The sequence below is a fragment of the Papio anubis genome, chromosome 12 (assembly GCF_008728515.1).
Source record: "Papio anubis isolate 15944 chromosome 12, Panubis1.0, whole genome shotgun sequence".
Taxonomy (NCBI): Eukaryota; Metazoa; Chordata; class Mammalia; order Primates; family Cercopithecidae; genus Papio; species Papio anubis.
This window is the reverse complement of record NC_044987.1, coordinates 93,821,311-93,841,739: the sequence shown is the minus strand read 5'-3', so window position 1 is coordinate 93,841,739 and position 20,429 is coordinate 93,821,311. Positions and strand designations below refer to the sequence as shown.

Genomic DNA, 20,429 nt, shown 5'->3' with positions numbered 1-20,429 from the left:
CAGAAAAACAGCTATAAACAAACAAACATGCAAACTCGCTATGCAAGCTAAAGAAAGATGAGAAATCACTTAACAAGAGGTCAGCAAATTGGTTCTCACAGCTGCTGGGGTTCCTCCCAGAAGAACAAACACTCAAGCACCCAACCCTCAATCTTTCTTTAGCAGTAAGTGTTGAAATACTCCACTGGGTTCTCCTCAATGGGCCCCTTCTTAGGGAGGTCCAAGGGCTGGGAAATCGACCCTCCCTTGCTCACAAGGCTTAGGACAGAGTGGATATTTGGGTGTCACTGAGGCTTTGGGGAAGGAAAACCAATTTTCTTCCCGATGAGACCACTCAGAGGGCGGGATTGAGGAAGCCCTTTCTTGGCCCCTTTTTTTCTATATTTTGCACCCTATGGCCTTTTTCTGCCCCCAGTGACGATTTGGCCCGTAAACTGCCAATGTGTAGACGCTTAATTGGGTCCATTTTTCGTCACATGCCCAGAGTGAAGTTGATGATCACCACCAGAGTCAGGAAGGAATTTTCCTCCTCTGGCAAACTGGCCAAGGCTGAGTAGTTTGCTCCTTCCCCTCTCTCTGGGAGGCTGAGCAGGGGTGCCAGGTTGTTCAGGCCATGGCGCCACACCTGTTATTGCTGCCTCTGATTTGTGTAACGCTGAGAAGCCCACAGGCCTGTGCCTCCGACTGGGTGGACGCTCTCTGTGTGCATTTGGTGTGTGAGCCGGCTCTGAGAAGGGTTCAGAAGCCACTGGAGGCATCCGGGGACCTCAGCTTCCATGCCATCGCTGCCTCACTCCCACAGGTACCTGCAGCCCACTTTCTCACGTGTGAAGTGAGCCCACCTGATTCCTCCACCTTGTGTTAATCATTCTTGAGCCTTTCCTACTTACTAGGCAGCTAGCACGATGACTACATTTGGGGAAAACTGATTCCAACTTCCATTGATCTATTGGTGGGCAGTGAGTGAGGGTCCAGAGTGTGTAGGGTACCCAGCTAGCCTGGGCAAAGAATGTCCAGCTGTCCTGAGGTATCTACATCCTACTGGGGTAGAAGGCAGTGGGCACAGGAGAAAAGGGAGAAGAGGAAATCAGGGGGCTTTTTCAGCACTAAAAGTTCAGTCTGTGTGTGTAGCGGTTGGATTTTCCTCCAATTTGGTGGACTTGCTTGACCAAAAAAATCCCAATATAATCAATGTGTATGCATTTGTGTGTGCGTGCCCAGGTTTGCATGTGTTGGCTCAATCAGATGGATGTCTGCAGAAAGTCACAGAGTTAGGGCAGACCTTGGGGGCCGTCTTATCTGTGTTCTTATTTAGTAGTTGAAGAACTGAGATTTGGAGAGGGGCAAGAGGCAAAATCATCACTCCAGGCCCAGGGCTTCTTCCATGAGGAGCCAGCTAGTCCCTCACAAAATGAAAAGTGTGTCCAGAACAGCAGGCCCAGAGACCTCCCAGGAGATCGCTGTCCGTCCTGACGCTGACACTAGGTTGATCTATCACAGCGCTTCTCCACCTTTTTTCTTTATCACTTCTCCTAAGGACCCTTTTTAGGTCATTTTTTTCTTAATCATCTCCCCACCAGAAATGTGAATATCAGAGATACACTATACATCTACTGTAGATCTTTGGAGTGTGAAAAAACACTGTAATTAATATCTCAGTTTTTTGACCCCCAAGAACCCATTTTTGTCCCCTAAAGAGGGGGGCAATATCACCCCCCTTGAGCAGGCCTGGCCTAACCTCAGACCTGTGTTCGCATATCCCTGGGCCTCAGTGTTACTGCTGAGAAAAGAGGCTCCGACCACCTGCCTTTTCCCACCCATCCTGCTCTACCTCCATTAAGAGCTAAAATGTTCAATTATTGCAAAGACCTTAGAGGGCCTAGAGAAGAGAGGCTGCTGAATACAAAGCAGCCATTATTCCTGAACTCTCACACCTACTGCATGCTGGCTAAGTAACCAAGGTCTTTTGTGGAGAGCCCAGAGTTAATAACACCCGCTCCTACTGTAATAGGAAAACAAACAAACAAACAAAAAAACACCTTTTTCTACTTTTATGAGAGATATTTTTCCAAAAGCAAGAAATAATTACAGAAGAAAAATAGCATGTTTTACATCTGAGAAGGCCCTTAACAAAAACTTAATGGATATAATTTGCCTTAGAAGGAATTACCAAAGGGAATCAGATACAGTGTTGTATAACACAGAGCACTAGAGAGATTACAGATCAAGTGAGTGGGCCGGTGTAAAGAGGAGAAAGAATAACAATATTAAAGGAGGTAAAAATCCTATTGATCAAAGAATATTTCTAGTTTTTATATAATTCCATTCAATTTACCAAATGACCTTTTTTTTAAAAAAAAAAAATACCAAATGACTTTTGAGAGCAATTAGTCAGGCAGAGATGAGGAAGATCTCATTTCCACTGTCACATTTTGTATTTGGTGGATTCTTTATTCGACATTGAAGACCTGGGGACTATTTTCTGTTTTCTTCCATGTGGAATTCATCTCTCCTTTCTCCCAGCCCAGTGAGGTCATATCACAGGCCTGCCATCCTCTTCTTTAGTTTTCTGAGCCTTCTGGCCCAGAAGAAAAGGGATATATTTGTCTTCAGCCCCTCACTTAAAGGAAATTTTATGAAGTCCAGTCCAGAAAGCAGAAGTGGCTTTCAGCTCCTGGGGCCCTTCCCTTCCTCATAACCTCTCACCCCATCCCTCAGCATCCTACCCCCTCCCTGGCCCCCACATTCAGCATATAAAACCAGCCAATCCGTGGGAAAATCACAGCCCAAACCCATGCAGGCTTGACATCTGTTTGATTGGGCTCCCAGGAGGAGATCCATGCCTACGATAATCTGCAGAGCACATTAACCCTCTCCAGGCATCAGAGAAGAGACTTCCCAGCAGGGTCTGGAAACTCCCAGGTGATGGCCCAGAAAAGTGCCTAACTGTCAGAATTCAAACTGGGTTATATATTTACATCTGGAGAGGAGTTCTCATGCACATGTTGTTGTTGTTGTTGTTGTTGTTGTTGTTGTTTTGAGACAGAGTCTTGCTCTATCACCCAGGCTGGAGTGCAGTGGCACGATCTCAGCTCACTGCAACCTCTGCCTCCCAGGTGCGAGTAATTCACATGCCTCAGCCTCCTGAGAAACTGGGATTACAGGTGTGCACCACCATGCCCAGCTAATTGTTGTATTTTTAGTGGAGATAGGGTTTCGCCATGTTGGCCAGGCTGGTCTCGAACTCCTGACCTCAAGTGAACCACCCACCTTGGCCTTCCAAAGTGCTGGGATTACAGGCATGAACCATCGCACCTGGCCTCTCATGCACATTTGATGATGATGATGATGATGTTGATTGGAGATTTTCAAGCATCTGTAAAGAATTGACCTTTGGTTTCAGAATCACACAGTCCTGCCCCTATTAGTATTGAGGTTCGATTTGCTATATAAGTGTGCCTTGGGCTCAACTGTGTTTTCAGAAAGAGAAGCAGATGGGCTGAGAGTCAGAAAACTAAGGACCTCCCTGCCACTTAACTCTGGCATCCATTAGCTATGTGACCTTGAGCTAGTTACACAAATTCCCTGAGTCTCAGCTTCCTCAATTGTAAAATGGTGGAGGTGAGGAGGGAAATTGGACTCAGTATTTTCCAACACGTGGTACTCGTGGTACTCGCATCAACTGGCAATATGCCAGATGAATCTGGTTAGGGGTTGCAAACTTTTTCTTAAAGGGCCAGGTATTTTAGGATTAGCAAGCCAAAAGGCAAAATAAAGGATATGATGTAAATATTTATATAACCACTTAAAATGTAACCACTTAAAAATGTGAATTTTTTTATTTTTTATTTTTTTGTGAGACATAGTCTTGCTCTGTCGCTCAGGCTGGAGTGCAGTGGCACAATCTCAGCTCACTACAACCTCTGCCTCCTGGGTTCAAGCGATTCTCCTGTCTCACTCTCCCGAGTAGCTGGGATTGCAGGCATGCGCCACCACGCCCAGCTAATGTTTGTATTTTTAGTAGAGATGGGGTTTCACCATGTTGGCAAGACTGGTCTTGAACTCCTGACCTCAGGTGATCCACCCGCCTCAGCCTCCCAAAGTGCCAGGATTACAGTCGTAAACCACTGTGCCCAGCAGTAAAATTATTTTTAACTGCAGACTTTACAAAAATAGGTGAGGGACTGCATTTTGCCTGTAGGATGTAGTTTGCTAACCCCTGATTTAGGTGGCGCATGCACCATTTTTATTCAAATGCTTAAATATTTATTTTTATGTATGTTTAAAAAATCCCGACTTTCAATTTATAGTGCTGATATAAAGTTTTCTTTTTAATTACCATATTTATGTTAAAACAAAAAGGGAGTTGATGATTTTTTAAAGTATTTTAAATAAATAATAGTGCTTGTAGTATATGGATTGAGTGAAATTTATGACAGTCGTAGGCAAATGACTGAAGTTTAGGAAACACTGGACTAGATAAAGAATTCGTTCCTGCCAATCTTAAAATTCCATGTGTTTAATATCGCAAGACACTTACCAGTGGTGTGATTTTGAGCTGCTATGTTCCCTTCGCGAAATGAGGAAAGAACTACTCTATCTCAACATTATTTCGTGAATCAGAAAAAAGAATTCGGGTGAGCAGATTCTTTTCATCTGTCAAACACAGATTATTATTTTTTCTGAATTGTGGGGAGATGGGATTCAGCAGAGAGTGGCATGTGGGAATATGGGAAGCAGTGAAGTTGAGACTGGCACAGGCAAGAATGTGTGCAAGCGGGGGCCCCAGGCCTGTTCTTTTCTGCCTTCCTTCCAGCCTCAACCACACACCCTTCCCCAGAGCTCCCTGCCACCGCCAATGTGGGTGGGGACTGGAGCACAGCAATTAGAATCATGAGCTTTTTAAACAGACACACCTGAGCCGCCACCCAGTCTCGCTGGCTTTGTATGTGTTATCCGGAATCGCAGAGCCTCCATCCCTCTTCTATGAAATGGAACTGCTTGCCAGTACCTATCTCAGAGTGGTTGTTCTGAGCAGACCAGGAATAATGAAGTTAAAGTGCTAAAGTACTTAGTATGAAGCCCAAAGTGCTTGTTGCAGTGAGCGCGGGTCCACACTCGTCTCCAAAACCTTGGGCCACACACGCTACAGAATTCCGAATTCTTCACAGATTAGGAAGGCGAGATAGTATATATATAGTGGAGTACAGATTACCCCTCAGGTTTAGGGTTGCTCAAAACATTAATATTTCCGCACTGCATCATAAGAATATTCACTCAGTGCAATAAATAAAACTGATACCATAGTTAATAAAACTGTATAACATATATATGTTGTATGTATGAGTATGTATATATAAAACAGTATATAAAACTATATAACATCAATTCAGTACTATTTTGTGCTAGAAAATAAGATTGCAGCAAACACACACACACACACACACACACTGCCTTTCAGTTTTCAGAGCTTTCAGATTTCAGAATTATGGATTAATCATACACAGTAATTCTTACCTTGTTTTTATTATTTATTTATTTTTGGGGGGGGCCAGTTTCTGTGGCTCACACCTGTAATCCCAGCACTTTGGGAGGCCAAGAAGGGGAGATCACTTGAGGTCAGGAGTTCGAGACCAGCCTGGCCAACATGGTGAAACTCCATCTCTACTAAAAATACAAAAATTAGCTGGGCGTGGTGGCAGGCACCTGTGATCCCAGCTACTTGGGAGGCTGAGGTGGGAGGATCGCTTGAACCTGGGAGGCAGAGGTTGCAGTGAGCTGAGATTGCACCACTGCACTCAGCCTGGGCGACAGAGTGGGGTTCCATCCTAAAAAAAAGTCAATTTTATTTTATTTTTGTCATTTCAACTTTTAGTTTAGATTCAAGGGGTATGTGTGCAGGTTTGTTACCTGTGCGTATTGCATAATGCTGAGGTTTCAGGCGCTATTGATCTCATCACCCAGGTACCAAGGGTAGTAGCCAGTAGTTAGTTTTTCAGCCTTGGCCTCCTTCCCTGCCTCCTCCCTCTGGTAGTCCCCAGTGTCTGTTGTTCCCATCTTTATGTCCAGGACTACTCAACATTTAGTGCCCCCTTCTAAGTGAGAATATGAGGTATACGGTTTTCTGTTCCTGATTAATTTGCTTAGGATAATGGCCTCCAGCTGCATCCGTGTTGCTGCACAGGGCATGATCTTGTTCTTTTTTATGGCTGCATCTTACCCTGTTTCTAGAAGCATATTATTGAACATCATAAGTCAGAGTTCAGGGGTCAGATGTGAGCAAACAGGAAACATAAATAAAGAGGCAGTATTGCATATTCAGAGCCTCCATGCTCAAGTCTCCTCTTTGCCACTTCCCAGTTATATCACTTGGGCAATTGTCTCAACCCTTTTGCCTCAGTTTTCTCATCTAAAATGGGAATAGGATGTGGCGAGGATGGAATAATGTCACTTGTAGGTGACATTAGAGGGTGCCTGCTCCTAGTGAGTGACGTGTTTATCATTTTTAAAAACCAAGTATCGCCCTGCTAGGGGCTCCTGCACAGTGTGGCTTCAGGAGTCCCTCACCCCAGCCTCCTCACGACCTCTCCCGCTGTTGCAGGGTGATGTTGGACTCGGTGACACACAGCACCTTCCTGCCGAATGCATCCTTCTGTGATCCCTTGATGTCGTGGACTGATCTGTTCAGCAATGAAGAGTACTACCCTGCCTTTGAGCATCAGACAGGTACGTACGTTTGAAGGAGCCCATCTGAGCGCAGCCAGGATGGGCTAGGGCAGGAGGTGGTGCTGGCCTCAGGTGGAAGACAAGGCTGTGCTGGGGCCTAAGAACACCAGAGTTCAGGGCAGAGGGCTGGAGGGCTCCTGGATGGAAGGAAGGGCAACCTCTTGCAGATAAAAGGTGCTGGAACCCTCACCCCCAAACTCCCTAGTCCTGTGGCCTTGCGGCCGTGCGCGGCTCAGCTAACCTCTCTGAGCCTCATTTTGCTACCAAGTAAAACATACGTCTCTTAGAGTTATTACGATATTTAAACAATGTAGTAGAAAGAAAGCCCTTAGCCCAGGACCTGGTATACTGTGGTTGCTTGATCATGGTGATTTTAGTCAACATTTACCGAACACAAGCTGTGTACCAAACCTTGTGCCAAGCACCATCTCATCCTTGCCAAAACCCGATGAGATGAACAATTATTATCCCCGTCTTATAAATGAAGAAACTGAGATACAGAGAGGCTAAGTGACTTGCCCTGGGCCTCACAGTTAAGCTCCATGCAAGTTGACCCATCTTATAATTGATATCACACTGTGGTTATTGATATTAATATATCATTATTCTCTGAGCTTCTATTTCTTTTTCCCTAAACCAGGGGTGATGAGAGCTACTATAAGGACTAAGGGAGCCAAAGGGTGTAAATATGTAGCCTGGCACAAAACAAGTGCTCAGTAAATATGAGCCGCTCGCTGTTCCCCAGGCCTCCCTCCCCACCCTTCCTCCTCTCTGTCAGCTGGGATTTCTCCACCTGAGAAGGCAGCATGGGACCTTGAGAAAATCCCATGCCAGAGGGAGGCCAGCCGAGCTTTGCCCCACAAAACCCTCTGAGGGCCTCTGTCACTGAGGTGCTTGGGTGACCGCACATCACAGCACACCTGGCTGACTGCTGTCACGACAGAAGCACGCACTGCTCAGCGGTCCTGCAAGTGCCAAATAAGCTGTCAGTCCTCACTGAGTGTTAACCCCATGTAGCAGTCCAGACTCAGTATCCGGAGGCAGGCAGTGTGCAAAAGAGGCTATGTCTCCAGGGACTGCAAAAAGTCCACTACCAGAAGCCCCTGCCTCTGGGGCCAGGGGCCAGGCCACACTCACAGACTTGAGGCACTTACCTACATAATGGAATCCCACACCTGCCCCTACCCTACAAGGACACACACACACACACATGCGTGTGCGCGCACACACGCATATATGAAATCTCTTACCCTCATCTGTAAGGTCTAGATCATTGCATTTGGACTTGAATCGAACAGATACATTGTACAATTCTCCTTTAGGCGTAAGAAGCACCTTATTTCCCAGAAAGATATGAGAAATGTACTCCATCTCCTTCCCTTGAAATTTGGTTAACAGGTTAAATCCGAAGGAGGAAAATGAAAACTTTCAAGTCGCCCTGCCCTCCCTATGTGTCCCACAGTGGTGGGGCCCAGCTCCAGGCTCTCTCTCTACCTATGCATAATGCCAGGCCTCACTTAAGCCAGACCTGCCATTGTGGGAGCCCCTTCTTTCTGCCTATTCTGCTGGGAAGCAGTTGGGGTGGCAGTGGGAGGGGCGGGCCACAACCACCTGCCCCAGGCAACGGCCTGGACAGTGAAGCAGCAGCTCTGTGTCGTGAAGACCTGGTGTGTCCCAAATGGGAAGTCTGGCTTTGACACTGGCTGTGTCATCTTAACCTCTCATGTCCCAGTTAGTTTTCTCATCTGTAAAATGGGAATGACCACAATGCTACACAATGACTCATATGCGAATGAAATGAGTTATTACATGGGAAGTGTTTCGGACACAGTCTGGTACCTGGTACGCACACATAAGTGTTTAAAAAATTGAAGGATTAGCTGGACTTGGTGGCTCACACCTGTAATCCTAGCACTTTGGAAGGCCGAGGCAGGATTATCACTTGAGCGTAGGAATTGGAGACCAGCCTGGGCAACGTAGTGAGACCTCGTATCTATAAAAAATTGTTTAAAAATTAGCTGGGTATGGTGGCACATGCCTGTAGTCCTAGCTACTTGGGAGGCTGAGGCAGGAGGATCCCTTGAGCCCGGAAGACCGAGGCTGCAGTGAGCTGCAATCATGCCACTGCACGTCAGCCTGAGTGACAGAGAAGAAAAAAAAAAGGGTCAGGGAGCAGGCACAGTGGCTCCTGCCTGCAATCCCAGCACTTTGGGAGGCCAAGGCAGGCAGATCACCTGAGGTCAGGAATTTGAGACCATCCTGGGCAATGTGGAGAAACCCCGTCTCTATGAAAAAATACAAAAATTAGCTGGGCATGGTGGCACGCACCTGTAGTCCCAGCTACTCGGGAGGCTGAGGCAGGAGGATCCCTTGAGCTCAGAAGGTTGAAGCTGCAGTGAGCTGTGAGTGTGCCACTACACTCCAGCCTGAGCAACGGGGGAGACTCCATGTAAAAAAAAAAAAAAAAAAAAAGGATTAGTTTCAGTTTGGGATAATGAATAAGTTCTGGAAGTGAATAGCACCGATGACTGCACAACAATGTGAATGTCCACTGAACTGGACCCTTAAGAAGAGTTAAAATGGTTAAGTGTTATATTGTGTATATTTTACCACAATTTTAAAGAATGAAATTAACAGAAGTGATCGCCAGTGGCGTTGCCAGAGTTCCTTAAATCCATCCAAGTCTTAGATACTCAGACACGGCTCTCCGGCCAGAGGCTTCTGTATTTCCATCAGCATCATGAAAGGTTAGACCAGGTCATTGCTAGGATTCCTTCCAGAAGCTTCTGTGATTCCTGCATCAGGCAATATCGAAGACACAGCCTTCTCTTCCCACGACCCATTGAGAGAACAGAAATTCCCATTGAGGCATGCGGCCAGTGAAAATAAAATATCCTTCAAGACTGGCCCAGGTTCCTAAGGCTCCCTGAGGGATGGAGCCCCCAGGCTTTCGAGTAGCCACCAGCCCTCGGGATTTCAGGGGAAGCTGAGTATCTCTGACCTCCAAAAGGTCAAAGTTAAGTGTGAAATGTTCACCTGGAGTGAACACCGCTCTTGGAGCTGCCTGGGCACCAGGTGAGCCTCATAGCCCCTGCTCTCCGCCACATCCCACAGGTGGGAGGAATAGCAGGAGGAGCCTTCTGTCTGTTTTCAACAAGGATGTTGCCACCAGAGAGGTTGCTTCTGTCTGGAGTTTCTGCAAAAGCCCCCTCTGCCAGGGCTGGGTCAGGAGACAGCCAGCTTTGCCTCTGGGCACTGCTCAGCCAACTTTCCCTGCTCCGTGGCCAGCAGGCTCTGAGACACCTCCCCTGAGGTCCTTACCCACCTCCTGGGAAATACTGTCTGGAATTCTGGGCCCCCCTAAAGATTGTCCCAATGGCAGCTTCCCGTTCACCCAGGTTCATGGGCAGGCACTGCCGCTTACCAGCCATGTGACCTGCAGCCAGTTTTTTGAGATATGCTTTCCTCTGCCTCCTAGAGCTGGGGAGATTGAATGAGATTTTGTGTACAAAGTGTTTAGTCACACGCCTGGCACTTGGGAAGTGCTCTCCCTAGCCAAGTACTCCTCACCACTCCCTGTTGGGTAGAAAAACAGCCTTCCCTCTCCTCTCTTCCTTGTCCATATTGAACAAAAATAACAACAGATCTCCATCTCAAGCTTCCCAGTTCAGAATTTTTAGCAGATTAGATATTTGAGACCTGAGGGTAGGGAAGTAAAAGGAGAAAAAAAAAAAATGATGTGCCTTCTAGACAAATGATGTCTGGGAGAAGGAAGGGTGGAACACTCAGCCTATTTAGGAAAACCAGCTGTTCTCAAAAACCCTTCAAATGGCTTGAGCAGAGCGCCGCGGAATCCGTGCCCTGGTGTAGTAGCCACAAAGGACTCTGACCTGTTCTTTGAAGCAGGACTTGGCTGCACTGCAGGCTGGAGGGTGGACAGTCACAGATTGCAAAATACTCTAGAACTTCATGAACTCACCCTGCCTTGCCTGTGGCTTTTTCAAAGTAAAGAATGATGACTACTGGAAAATGTATCCAAGTGGGCGGGAGGGTTGGTTGAGGGGGGAGGCTGCATGTAGTTCACATGCATATGATATTTTTAAAAGATGGGTTTCTCCAGTCGAGTTCCAGTAGCCAACCCTCCGGTAGTCATTGAGTACCCCGGTCTTGCCACTACTTTCTTTCTGGAGTTCTTTCCTTAACCTCCACGGACCCACATCCCTCCCCTGACAGCCAATGTGCCACGCACACATGCAGCGCCTCGTTTGCTTTGGAATCTTGCTTATACTTTGCCAGCTGCAGAGGTTTCTAAACTGAGGTTCCCGAGAGGCTTTGGGGGTTTCCCAGATGTTCCTCAGGGACCACCAGAGAAGGGAGTGGAAATGACATTTGAGAAGATGGGGCTTCGGTCCCTCTGTCTCCACCTCCATCCCTAAGCATGCTCCTCCACTTTAATTCTGAAGATAGTAGAGCCCAGTGAGGCTGGGCTGCAGGAGCCAGAATACACCCAGATAACCCATTCCTAGCTCTGCCACTTACGGGTTATGTGAGCTTGGAAAGGGTCACACCCGTGAACCTTACTTTCTCCCTTTGTAAAATGGGTGACATGATATAGGACTTCACAGCATTGCGTTGAGGACAACATGAGAAAGCACAAAGCATTTAGCGTGATGACAAGCACATCCTAAGTGCTCGATAAATATGTTAGCTATAATATTATTGCACAATGTGAGATTTTATTTGAAGAAAGCACTTTTTGTAAGGGAAGAAAGGTGCAAAACCCACTGGTCAGAGAAAGAGGCATTTGGATCCCCACATGGGCTTTCCTAAGCAAGCTTCATGTTTTATGTACAGAAGTTTGAAAGCAGATACAAAGGAAAGAATCTAAGAACTTCTAAATCAAAACCAGATCAACAAATACAAAATCATCAGAAAGTCTGAGGTGAGCCCTGTGGCAGCGCCCACACCTCAGGAGGACTCACCTCTAGCCCAGTCGACATGCACCTGAGCCTTCTGGGTGACCATGGCCCCAGGACTGCTCAGGGCTTGGCTCTCTTGGCCCCTTCCTAACTCCATGGCTCCCAAGGCCATGGCTACTTTGCAGCCAGCCCTTCTCCTCTTTTCTCTATCCAGTTTCCTATGCTGCACTGGACTTTACTTTTCCATCTCGTGGTCTAAATCTTTCCACAGGCTATGCTGGAAAGCCAGGAAGAGGTATGGGATGGAGCTGGACTGGCTCTGGGAGGAAACTTAAAAGCCATTTATCACTTCAGGTTTTCCCTCGTAAAGTCCTTCCTTTCAGTGACAAAGCAGCAATTGATGGTGCCTCTGCTGCCCAGTTCATTCACCACCTCTCTTCAGTGCTGCCCCGGGCAAAACACTTTCCCAACTCCCTGTGCTAGTAAATCATGCTAATTACAGTCCAAGGTTGTCTAACTCGGGCCTCCTCTGACCCAGACTGTCTGTCTTGTCCCAGCCAAGCCCTGAACTTGCTTTACTGTAGTTGTTCCTCAGCTAGATTGAGGAAGGCCCCATTCCCCTGAGAACAAATGTAGTCCCCAAATAATAACCAATAACAGGTGACTTACACTGAAAACTTACTGTCGTTCAGATACTGGGCTAAGTTCTTTACATGCATCATTTCCTTTTCACAACAAACCTCCTAAGATATAGGTACTATTGTTATTTTTATTTTTACCAATGAAGGAAGTTGAGGTCCAGAGAGGTTAGGACAGTTTGTTAGAGTTGCACAGCTAATCCATCCAAGAGCCAAGATTTCAAATCAGGAAGGTCCGTCTCCACAGCCCAGGCTCAGTTGCCACACCCAACCCTGTGACTTCTATGGGAAGCTCCCTTCCACTCCAAGAGGCTCATTGGCAGAATCCTAGAATGGAGGCTGGGAACAAGAATTGGATTCTTGTACAGAATTCCTGTAGCTGGCAGGTTCATCTAACTTCATAAACTTTCTTATCACTGCTCCCCAGTCAGCAGAGGAGAAAGATCAAGATCTGCTCCAGAGGGACATAACTGAAAGCTCTAAGCTCAAACTTCTTTTACAACCTGCAGATTTTGCATTCTGCTGCATATCTATTTTGTTGTAATATAAAAATCACACCAGGCACAGTGGCTTATGCCTGAAATCCCAACAATTTGGGAGGCTAAAGCAGGAGGATTGCCTGAACCCAAGAGTTCAAGACCAACCAGCCTGGGCAACATGGTGAGACCCCATTTCTACAAAATTAAAAAATTAGCCGTGCATGGTGCTGCACACCTGTGGTCCCAGCTACTCAAGAGACTGAGGCAGGAGGATTGCTTGAACCCAGGAGGGTGAGCCTGCAGTGAGCCGTGTTCAAGCAACTGCACTCCAACCCGGATGACAGAGTGAGACCCTGTCTCAAAACAAACAAACAAACAAAAAATTAAAATTTTCCCTCAAAATGTTTGCTTTGAGTGAGGCTCCAAGAAAATGAACAGTGTGGGTTCCAGGATCTTTATATAGGAAGGGCTTAGGGACAACAATCCATTTGGAAGAGATGGCCAAAGGACTTGTCTGGATTTTTTTTTTTTAGTATTATTATTATTATTTTTTGGAGATGGAGTTTCTTCTCTCCTGTCACCCAGGCTGGAGTGCAACGGTGCCATCTCAGCTCGCTGCAACCCCCACCTCCCAGGTTCAAGCAATTCTCCTGCCTCAGCCTCTCAAGTAGCTGGGATTACAGGCGTGCACCACCACACCCGGATACTTTTTGTATTATTAGTAGAGACGGGGTTTCACCTTGTTGGCCAGGCTGGTCTCAAACCCCTGATCTCAGGTGATACACCTGCCTCAGCCTCCCAAAGTTCTGGGATTACAGGTGTGAGCCCCTGCATCCAACCTGGAAATGATTTTTTAAGAACGCTGCTTAATAAGGTTGAGAAGACATCAATTATCTATAACAAAGAATGGAGGTGGGGGATTATCGGACCCACCCTCTGGCCTATCTATTGAAGATGCACAATGAATATTACGTGACTTTCAATTAACTGTCCTGCGCACCCTGGGGATACAGCACCACCATCACCACGCTCTCCTCTGCTCAGTTTCAGAAGCCTGAGTCTCGTGTGCGTCCTGATGATTAAGCATTTTACAAAGTCAAACGCAGACTCGCCTGTGTCCCCAGCTTTTAAACCAAAGATGGCAGCATTAAGGCACCTAACTCAGGCTGGCAATGCAGAGACAAATTAGCTAGTTTTGGTTTCTAATATAATTCCTATTTTTTTAATGAAGAGAATAAACCGAAGGTCTAGAAAGGGACAAAGCTGCTGGCTTACACATTTAAAAAAAAATTAGAAGTGTTTGAAGGAATGTAATTAAAGTGGTGGCATGGGAAGCCCAGGAGGTAACCCTAATATTGACAAGTGTAAGTGGATGATATTTAATGAGCACTTGCCATAAGCCTGGCCCTGTTCTAAATACTTTCCGTGTATTAATTTACATAATCCTTTTAATAGACCAAATAAGTAGGTCCTATTATTTTTATTTTGCAGATGAGTCCAAGGAGGCAGGACTACTAAGTGTGAGAGACCATGTGCCCTTTCAACTTTGAAGGGGAATTCAAAATATAGGAATCCTGGTTTCAAGTTTGAGAACAGTGATTTTCAAGGAGCCTCCTGGAGCTAGTACCTTCACCTCCACTCCCAGCAAAACAGGGTTGCTTTTTTCCAGATACATTTTAACTTGAAGAAAGTATTATTCAACTATAAAAGAATCCTTCAAAGTCTTAGCATGCCCGCTCTAAACAATAATCTTGAAGGAGACAAGTGTCCAAAAGCCTGTGAGATTCTTCATCACAAAGTGATGGCCAGGAGTGATCCAGTGCATGAAAACATTTTGACTGGGCTTCCCGTGGTGTTTTGTAAAAATCAAGTCAGTTGCCACACTTGAAAATAGAAATCAGGAGATTTCAGTTAGTAATCTGGTCCTGGCAACACAAGGCCCACCTTTCCACAAGGCAAGGGATCAGATAACCATTGTCCACTTTGGTGTGAACTTTCCAATCCCCACTGTCTCCACATGGGGCCACTTCAGGCATAGACATTATCTGCTGACCCTGTGGGCATCTGGTGCACCTACCCAGCGCTGAAAGCTAAAGTCCTCCTTCTGAATTTAAATGCATCTCAGATTATAGCATCATTTGTGAAAATACCCCCAGAATTTCTGAAAACTCCCTCTAGCTCAATTCTTCCATCCAATGCAGCTGGCCCTGAAACAAGTGTCCTGACCCACTTCAGACTTCAAAGGAGCTGGCAGAGCCTGCTGCTTAATAATAGTGACCTATGGGCATTCAGAGTAAGCCTACCAGGCCCAGGATGGGTCTCTACCGGTCGACAGAGAGAGAAGGGCCTCATGGCTCAACTTCCCCAAAATGTTGAGATTATTTTATAAATGATAGAAGCATTGAGAAAATCACTTTACATTTCCAGACAACACAACCCATTAAAAATAATATAGTCTGGCAGTATATTACCCCTTATTTTATTCCCCTGAGTTCATGTCTTCCAAGTAGCAAAAGGGTCTTCATCATGTCTTCATTAAGGTTCTAAACATTATCATCTTCAGTCTCTCCATCCTCTTTCTGATTCTTCAAACCTGGATTGTATTTTTTATTTTTTCTAGTCAGGCTCTGCTTATCCATTATTTATAATTACAATTATACATATGTGCCTTCATCCAAATCTAACTTTAGTCAGTCTTGAGATGTGTGCCCAATTTGGTCCTCCTCAACCAAGAAGAGTGGGGCATGGTAGGAGGGAAAATGCCCACAATCAAGAAGAATTGGCGGGGCCTAACTCCTTTACTGACCAGCTGTGTGACCTTACAGGGGTCCCGTCAGTCCCTGGAACGGCAGTCTCCTCATGTGTAAAGTGGAGAGAGTGACTGTCAGTCACCTGGTCAGTCACACTCACTGAGGTAGGCCTGTGGTGGGCTAGGCCAGGCTCCAAGCACTCCTGGTTCAGAGTGAGCAAAAGCTCTAGGTCTGGAGGGGAGGGATGAGGAGGACGCCTGAGGGGCACTGAGTGGGGAGAGGGAGACCCTCTGCGAGGGGGAGTGAGGATGAGCAGACATTCCTCGGGAGATGGCAGATGGGGACCACGTTCCATCCAACGAGAAGCCCCTGTGAGAAGACTCTGGGCCATGGAGCCTCCTGAGAGAGAAGAGCAGGAGAGGGGCGGGTGAGGAGGGGCTGACGGCGGCCTCCCTCGTCTGGGCAGCCTCCGCTCTGCCGCCCTCCTCCGGTCCTGAGGATGGGACTCCCGGAAAAGCGCCCCCTGGAGGCCTGCCATAGCACCCAGAGCAGCCATTTTTCTCCCAGCTCTGGGGCTGTGGAAGGAGTTTGTGGATGAGGAGAGGGAGCCTCCGCAAGGCTCTGGCTCCCCTCCAGGGGCCAGGGCCGCACACAAAGCCGCTCTGTGGGTGAGCTTCAAAGCGGAGCGCCGAGGAGCAGGGAGCCAGCGCCAGCAACACCTTCCCGGCGTGGGGCCGACTCCCCGCCCAGGCGTTTCTCCGAATCCTTGAGGCCCCCTTGGCTTCCGCAAACAATATGGCCCTCTTCAAGTGCCAAAGAAAATAACAAGGGGGTGGAAGCAGAGAGGGGAGGGGAGGGAAACAGGGGAACAGAGCCTTGGCGAAACCTTTCCATGAAAAGAAATCGACTGTGCCTTCCACGGCCGCACACTGATAGTCATCTAGGGCAGGGCCCGGGCAGAACCCGCAGCTGAAAAATGTCAATGCTCATAAACATCTCTCACGGGACGCCAGGAAAGTCCAAAGGCCCCTCAGGTTTACTAAAGCCAGAAATCAGTAGATGAAAGCTCAGGCCGCACTCAGGAATGGCCCCTTGTTCTGCCAGGAGCCTCTGCCTGCCCTGAAGAGCCCCCACAGGCCTGGTAGGCCGGCTCCAGCCAGTGGCCAGTGAGCAAGACCTGAGTCATCGGTCTCACCAGCTCCCTGGCTCTTCCTATCTGCCAGGTAGAGGCTACGACATCAGCCTCAAGCACCCTGGCACAATATTGACGCTTTAATGTGAATGCGTATAAAATTCTGAAAATTTTTAAATAAAATAAATCAACTGCCCCTCCACCCCCCTTCGGTGGTAAAAGAGATCTCTGGAAGACCTTTGAGTTTTAAGGGGAGCCTCTATCTCCTCTTTTGTGGTATAGCACAGTTACACCTACTGGATAGGATTGTTGAGAGGACCTGAGAAACTTGAGATGACAAAAACACGTAACGCCTCGGCTGGCACGCAGAGGGTGCTGAGTGAGTAGTAGCATCTGACTGGCACAGGACCCACCTCCTGTCTGGAATCATCAGCAACTGACAATGGTGCGAGTTCTACTCACCTTTAAATGCTGCAAATGGCACCACTGCCATTTGTTGTGGAGTCTAACATGTGAGGGACCCTTTCTGTCATCGTCACCTTAGCCTCTCTCTGCTCTCTGCCTTTCTTCTCAGGCTCTCGTGTTGTGTTCTCTCCAGCTCTCTCCATGCCTCAGCCACTCTTCATGTTCCATCTCTGCTCTGTGCTGACCCTCTGAGGACCGGTAGGGCGGCGTGGGGAGAGCAATGGCTTTCCAGTTCAGGCGAGGGTTCAAATCCAGCTCCGCCACACACTGGCGTGGGTTCTTGGGAAAGTCCTCCATGACTTTCAAGTTCCTCTTCTGTGGTCTCCTGGGGGACAGGGACCAAACCTGTCCACCATAAATCTTTAACACACAATGTGTGGCTGCACACATAGTAGATATTCAATAATAATGTTTGTAATAGAGTTTAAATCCTCCAGGCTCTGTTCCAAGTACTTTTATGTATATTAAGTCATTTAATCTGCAGAACAACACTATGATATAGGTGCTATAATTATTCTAAATTTACCGGTAAGGAAACTAAAGCTTTTATTTATTGAAGGAAATGAATAAATGAATGAATGTATTCCATGGCAGATACAATAATTGTTTATGTCAAAGAGCCTGACCAAGTACCTAATACCTCACCTGTTCCATACCTTATGTCCACCCCACTTTCCATTTCTCCTAAGAACAGTAGGACAGAACTGTCGAACACCAGATCTCTGCCCCTGGGCCAGGCAGAGCCACATCCCAGCCTCCCAGACAGATGGCACTCACAACTGTGTAGGCATGTACACAACTCTTCTAAAGGAGGGATGGGCTCTGATCTCAGGATAGAAATTACTCCAAACACCACCAAAAACACAAGAGCAACAATACAACCAACTGTCCTGTGACCACCTTCCTCTGGAGGTGCCTACCATGGTGACCCAAGGACTGTCAGACTCTGGGCAATGTCTAATAACCCAAGGTTCTTGGCACAAGATGGCCAGTAACTGTGCAGAAAAAAATAGCCAGCATTGGGCAGCTGCCCTTTAAAGCACAGGGAATCAAACCAGTTTCAAATGGTGTCTGACACACAGTAGGCATTTAGTAACTATCAAATTGGTTGGTAAGTTTCTGTGCACCATTCTACATACATTAACCCCAAACTCCATAACAGTCCTGGGTGTTGAGTATATTGTCCCCATTTTACAGATGAGGAAACTGAGACTTCAGTGCCCACAGACCTTGCCCAAGTGGAAAGTAGTAGAATCAGAATCTCAACCCAGCTTGTCAAACTGCTGAGTTTGTTTTTTTGATATCATGTTATCTGGAATCAAATAACTGAAGGGCTGTTTTCTTTCTTTCGCCACTAAATGCCTTTTTTTAAGCATCAGCGCTAAGTCTGGTTATTTCTTGTCCCTGTCATTCCCTCTCTGATGCCAAAGTTCATCTTTGTAGGATCCAGTCCCTCTGGTTTTCTCTGCAGAATAGAAGGTGACCTGGGCACTGCAGAACACCCAGGACTGGAGGCCCTTTCAACTCATTGGCTGAGGGATGAGGTTGTCACTTAACTGATGGATCCTTCAGGGGCCCTCTCGAAGGCTGTCTTGGGACTGTTGTCCCTCACTTCTTTCTCCTTTGGTGCAGCCTGTGACTCATACTGGACATCAGTCCACCCTGAATACTGGACTAAGCGTCACGTGTGGGAGTGGCTCCAGTTCTGCTGCGATCAGTACAAGTTGGACATCAATTGCATCTCCTTCTGCCACTTCAACATCAGCGGCCTGCAGCTGTGCAGCATGACGCAGGAGGAGTTCGTCGAGGCAGCTGGCCTCTGCGGCGAGTACCTGTACTTCATCCTCCAGAACATCCGCACACAAGGTCAGTGTTCAGAGGGCCGGGCCTCCAGGGGAGGGACCAGGATTAGGACCAAACCACTTTGAGAAGTCCTTTCCCATCGTGTGACTTGCACAGCAAAATTTTACTAACTGGAGTTCTTGTTAACCCAAACCTTCAATAACTGGAAGCTAGTGTGCCAGAATTGGGGATTTTAGGGAAAAGGGAGCAAGTTACAAAAATTCAAGTTGAGTGCATTTAAAAAAAGAAAAAGAAAAACTAACACCATGTTCAGGGACTGCCCAGGCACAGGCTGATAATAATACAGTATCTTCATAATGATTTGAAACCACACAGGATGGACAAAAAAGAGGTTTGTGCTTCATCTCTCATTAAGCGGAAGAGGAATATAATTAAATAGACTCCCCATTTCCACGGGAGTCCAGCTAATTATCATCACATTCCTAATGGTCAAGGATCAAGTGGCCAGAAGGTGGCGCCAATAGCATTATTTAACCTTCAACTGGCCTTTCGCATGCAGAATGTCGATGGACATTTTTTCAATCCAGAAAGGTTCTTTGAGAACATCGAGCTCTAATGTTTCCAAATCACACATAGATAAAGGAACTGATATCCTGAGACATTGAGTAACTTCCTCAAGGTCACACAGCAAACAGGGCTGATTCACAGAAAGTCAGTACAAAGCGAGGACTTGGAGATCTGAAAGACCTGTGTTCCAACCCTGGCTCCAATACTCCCGAGCTATGGAACCTCTGGTGAGTGGCTTAACCTGCCGGAATCCCCACTGCCTCACCTGTCCAATGGAATAATGACACCTCCATGGGCTTTTTGAGAGGATTCAGGCAAATATTACCTAGCACAGCATATGAAGATAGAAATGCATGCAGTAAATGGCAGCTGTTTCCATCATCATTAATATAACCAAGAGGTGTATTATAGGATGTTAAAGGAAACATATCTCAGCTCAATTTTAAGAAGGACCTTTTTTAAAGTTAGCACTTTCTTTTGAAAAGGTAATTCAGAAGATACAGGAGATAGGACGATCCCACCACTGTGGATAATCAAGTAGTCTAATAGCCCCCTGCTTGAAGAGGAGGCTATGACAGCGACTCTTGTTTGGACAGAAAACCCACAGAGGACCCTCCTGCTCTGTGATTCTTTGCCCTCCTCTTGATCCTCATCCATCATGAGCGCTTGAGGGCACAAAAGCTAAGAATGGTGGCCCTTGGACACTACATGGCTTGGGCTCTGGGAGCCAAAACTCCAGTGACAATGACCTGCCAAGAGCAGCGATCTGTGTCCTGTGCTCAGAGAGGGCACTCCCTGAAAGAGGACAAGTTTGACCAAGTCACAACGGCTCCAGAAGAAGGAGCTTGGGACTCCATTTAGGATCCTCCCAAGGGAACAGGCTTACACAAAAATCCTAGGGCCTCGGAGAGGGGTGTATTTTATTCTGGAAAAATATGCAGCTTGGCAAT

The 20,429-nt window shown here is 46.9% G+C and overlaps 1 protein-coding gene across 1 annotated transcript in view; it reads left to right on the top strand.

Annotated features, from left to right (window-relative positions):
• The first annotated feature begins 547 nt into the window (after positions 1 to 547).
• The window catches only part of ELF5 (E74 like ETS transcription factor 5), a 32,652-nt gene continuing 12,770 nt past the window's right edge, over positions 548 to 20,429 (top strand). The window contains exons 1-3 of the mRNA XM_003910049.5: positions 548 to 802; positions 6,602 to 6,726; positions 18,742 to 18,975. Of these exons, the coding sequence (XP_003910098.1) occupies positions 777 to 802; positions 6,602 to 6,726; positions 18,742 to 18,975 (385 nt within the window). The 5' untranslated portion in view covers positions 548 to 776. The remainder of the gene's footprint in view (positions 803 to 6,601; positions 6,727 to 18,741; positions 18,976 to 20,429) is intronic.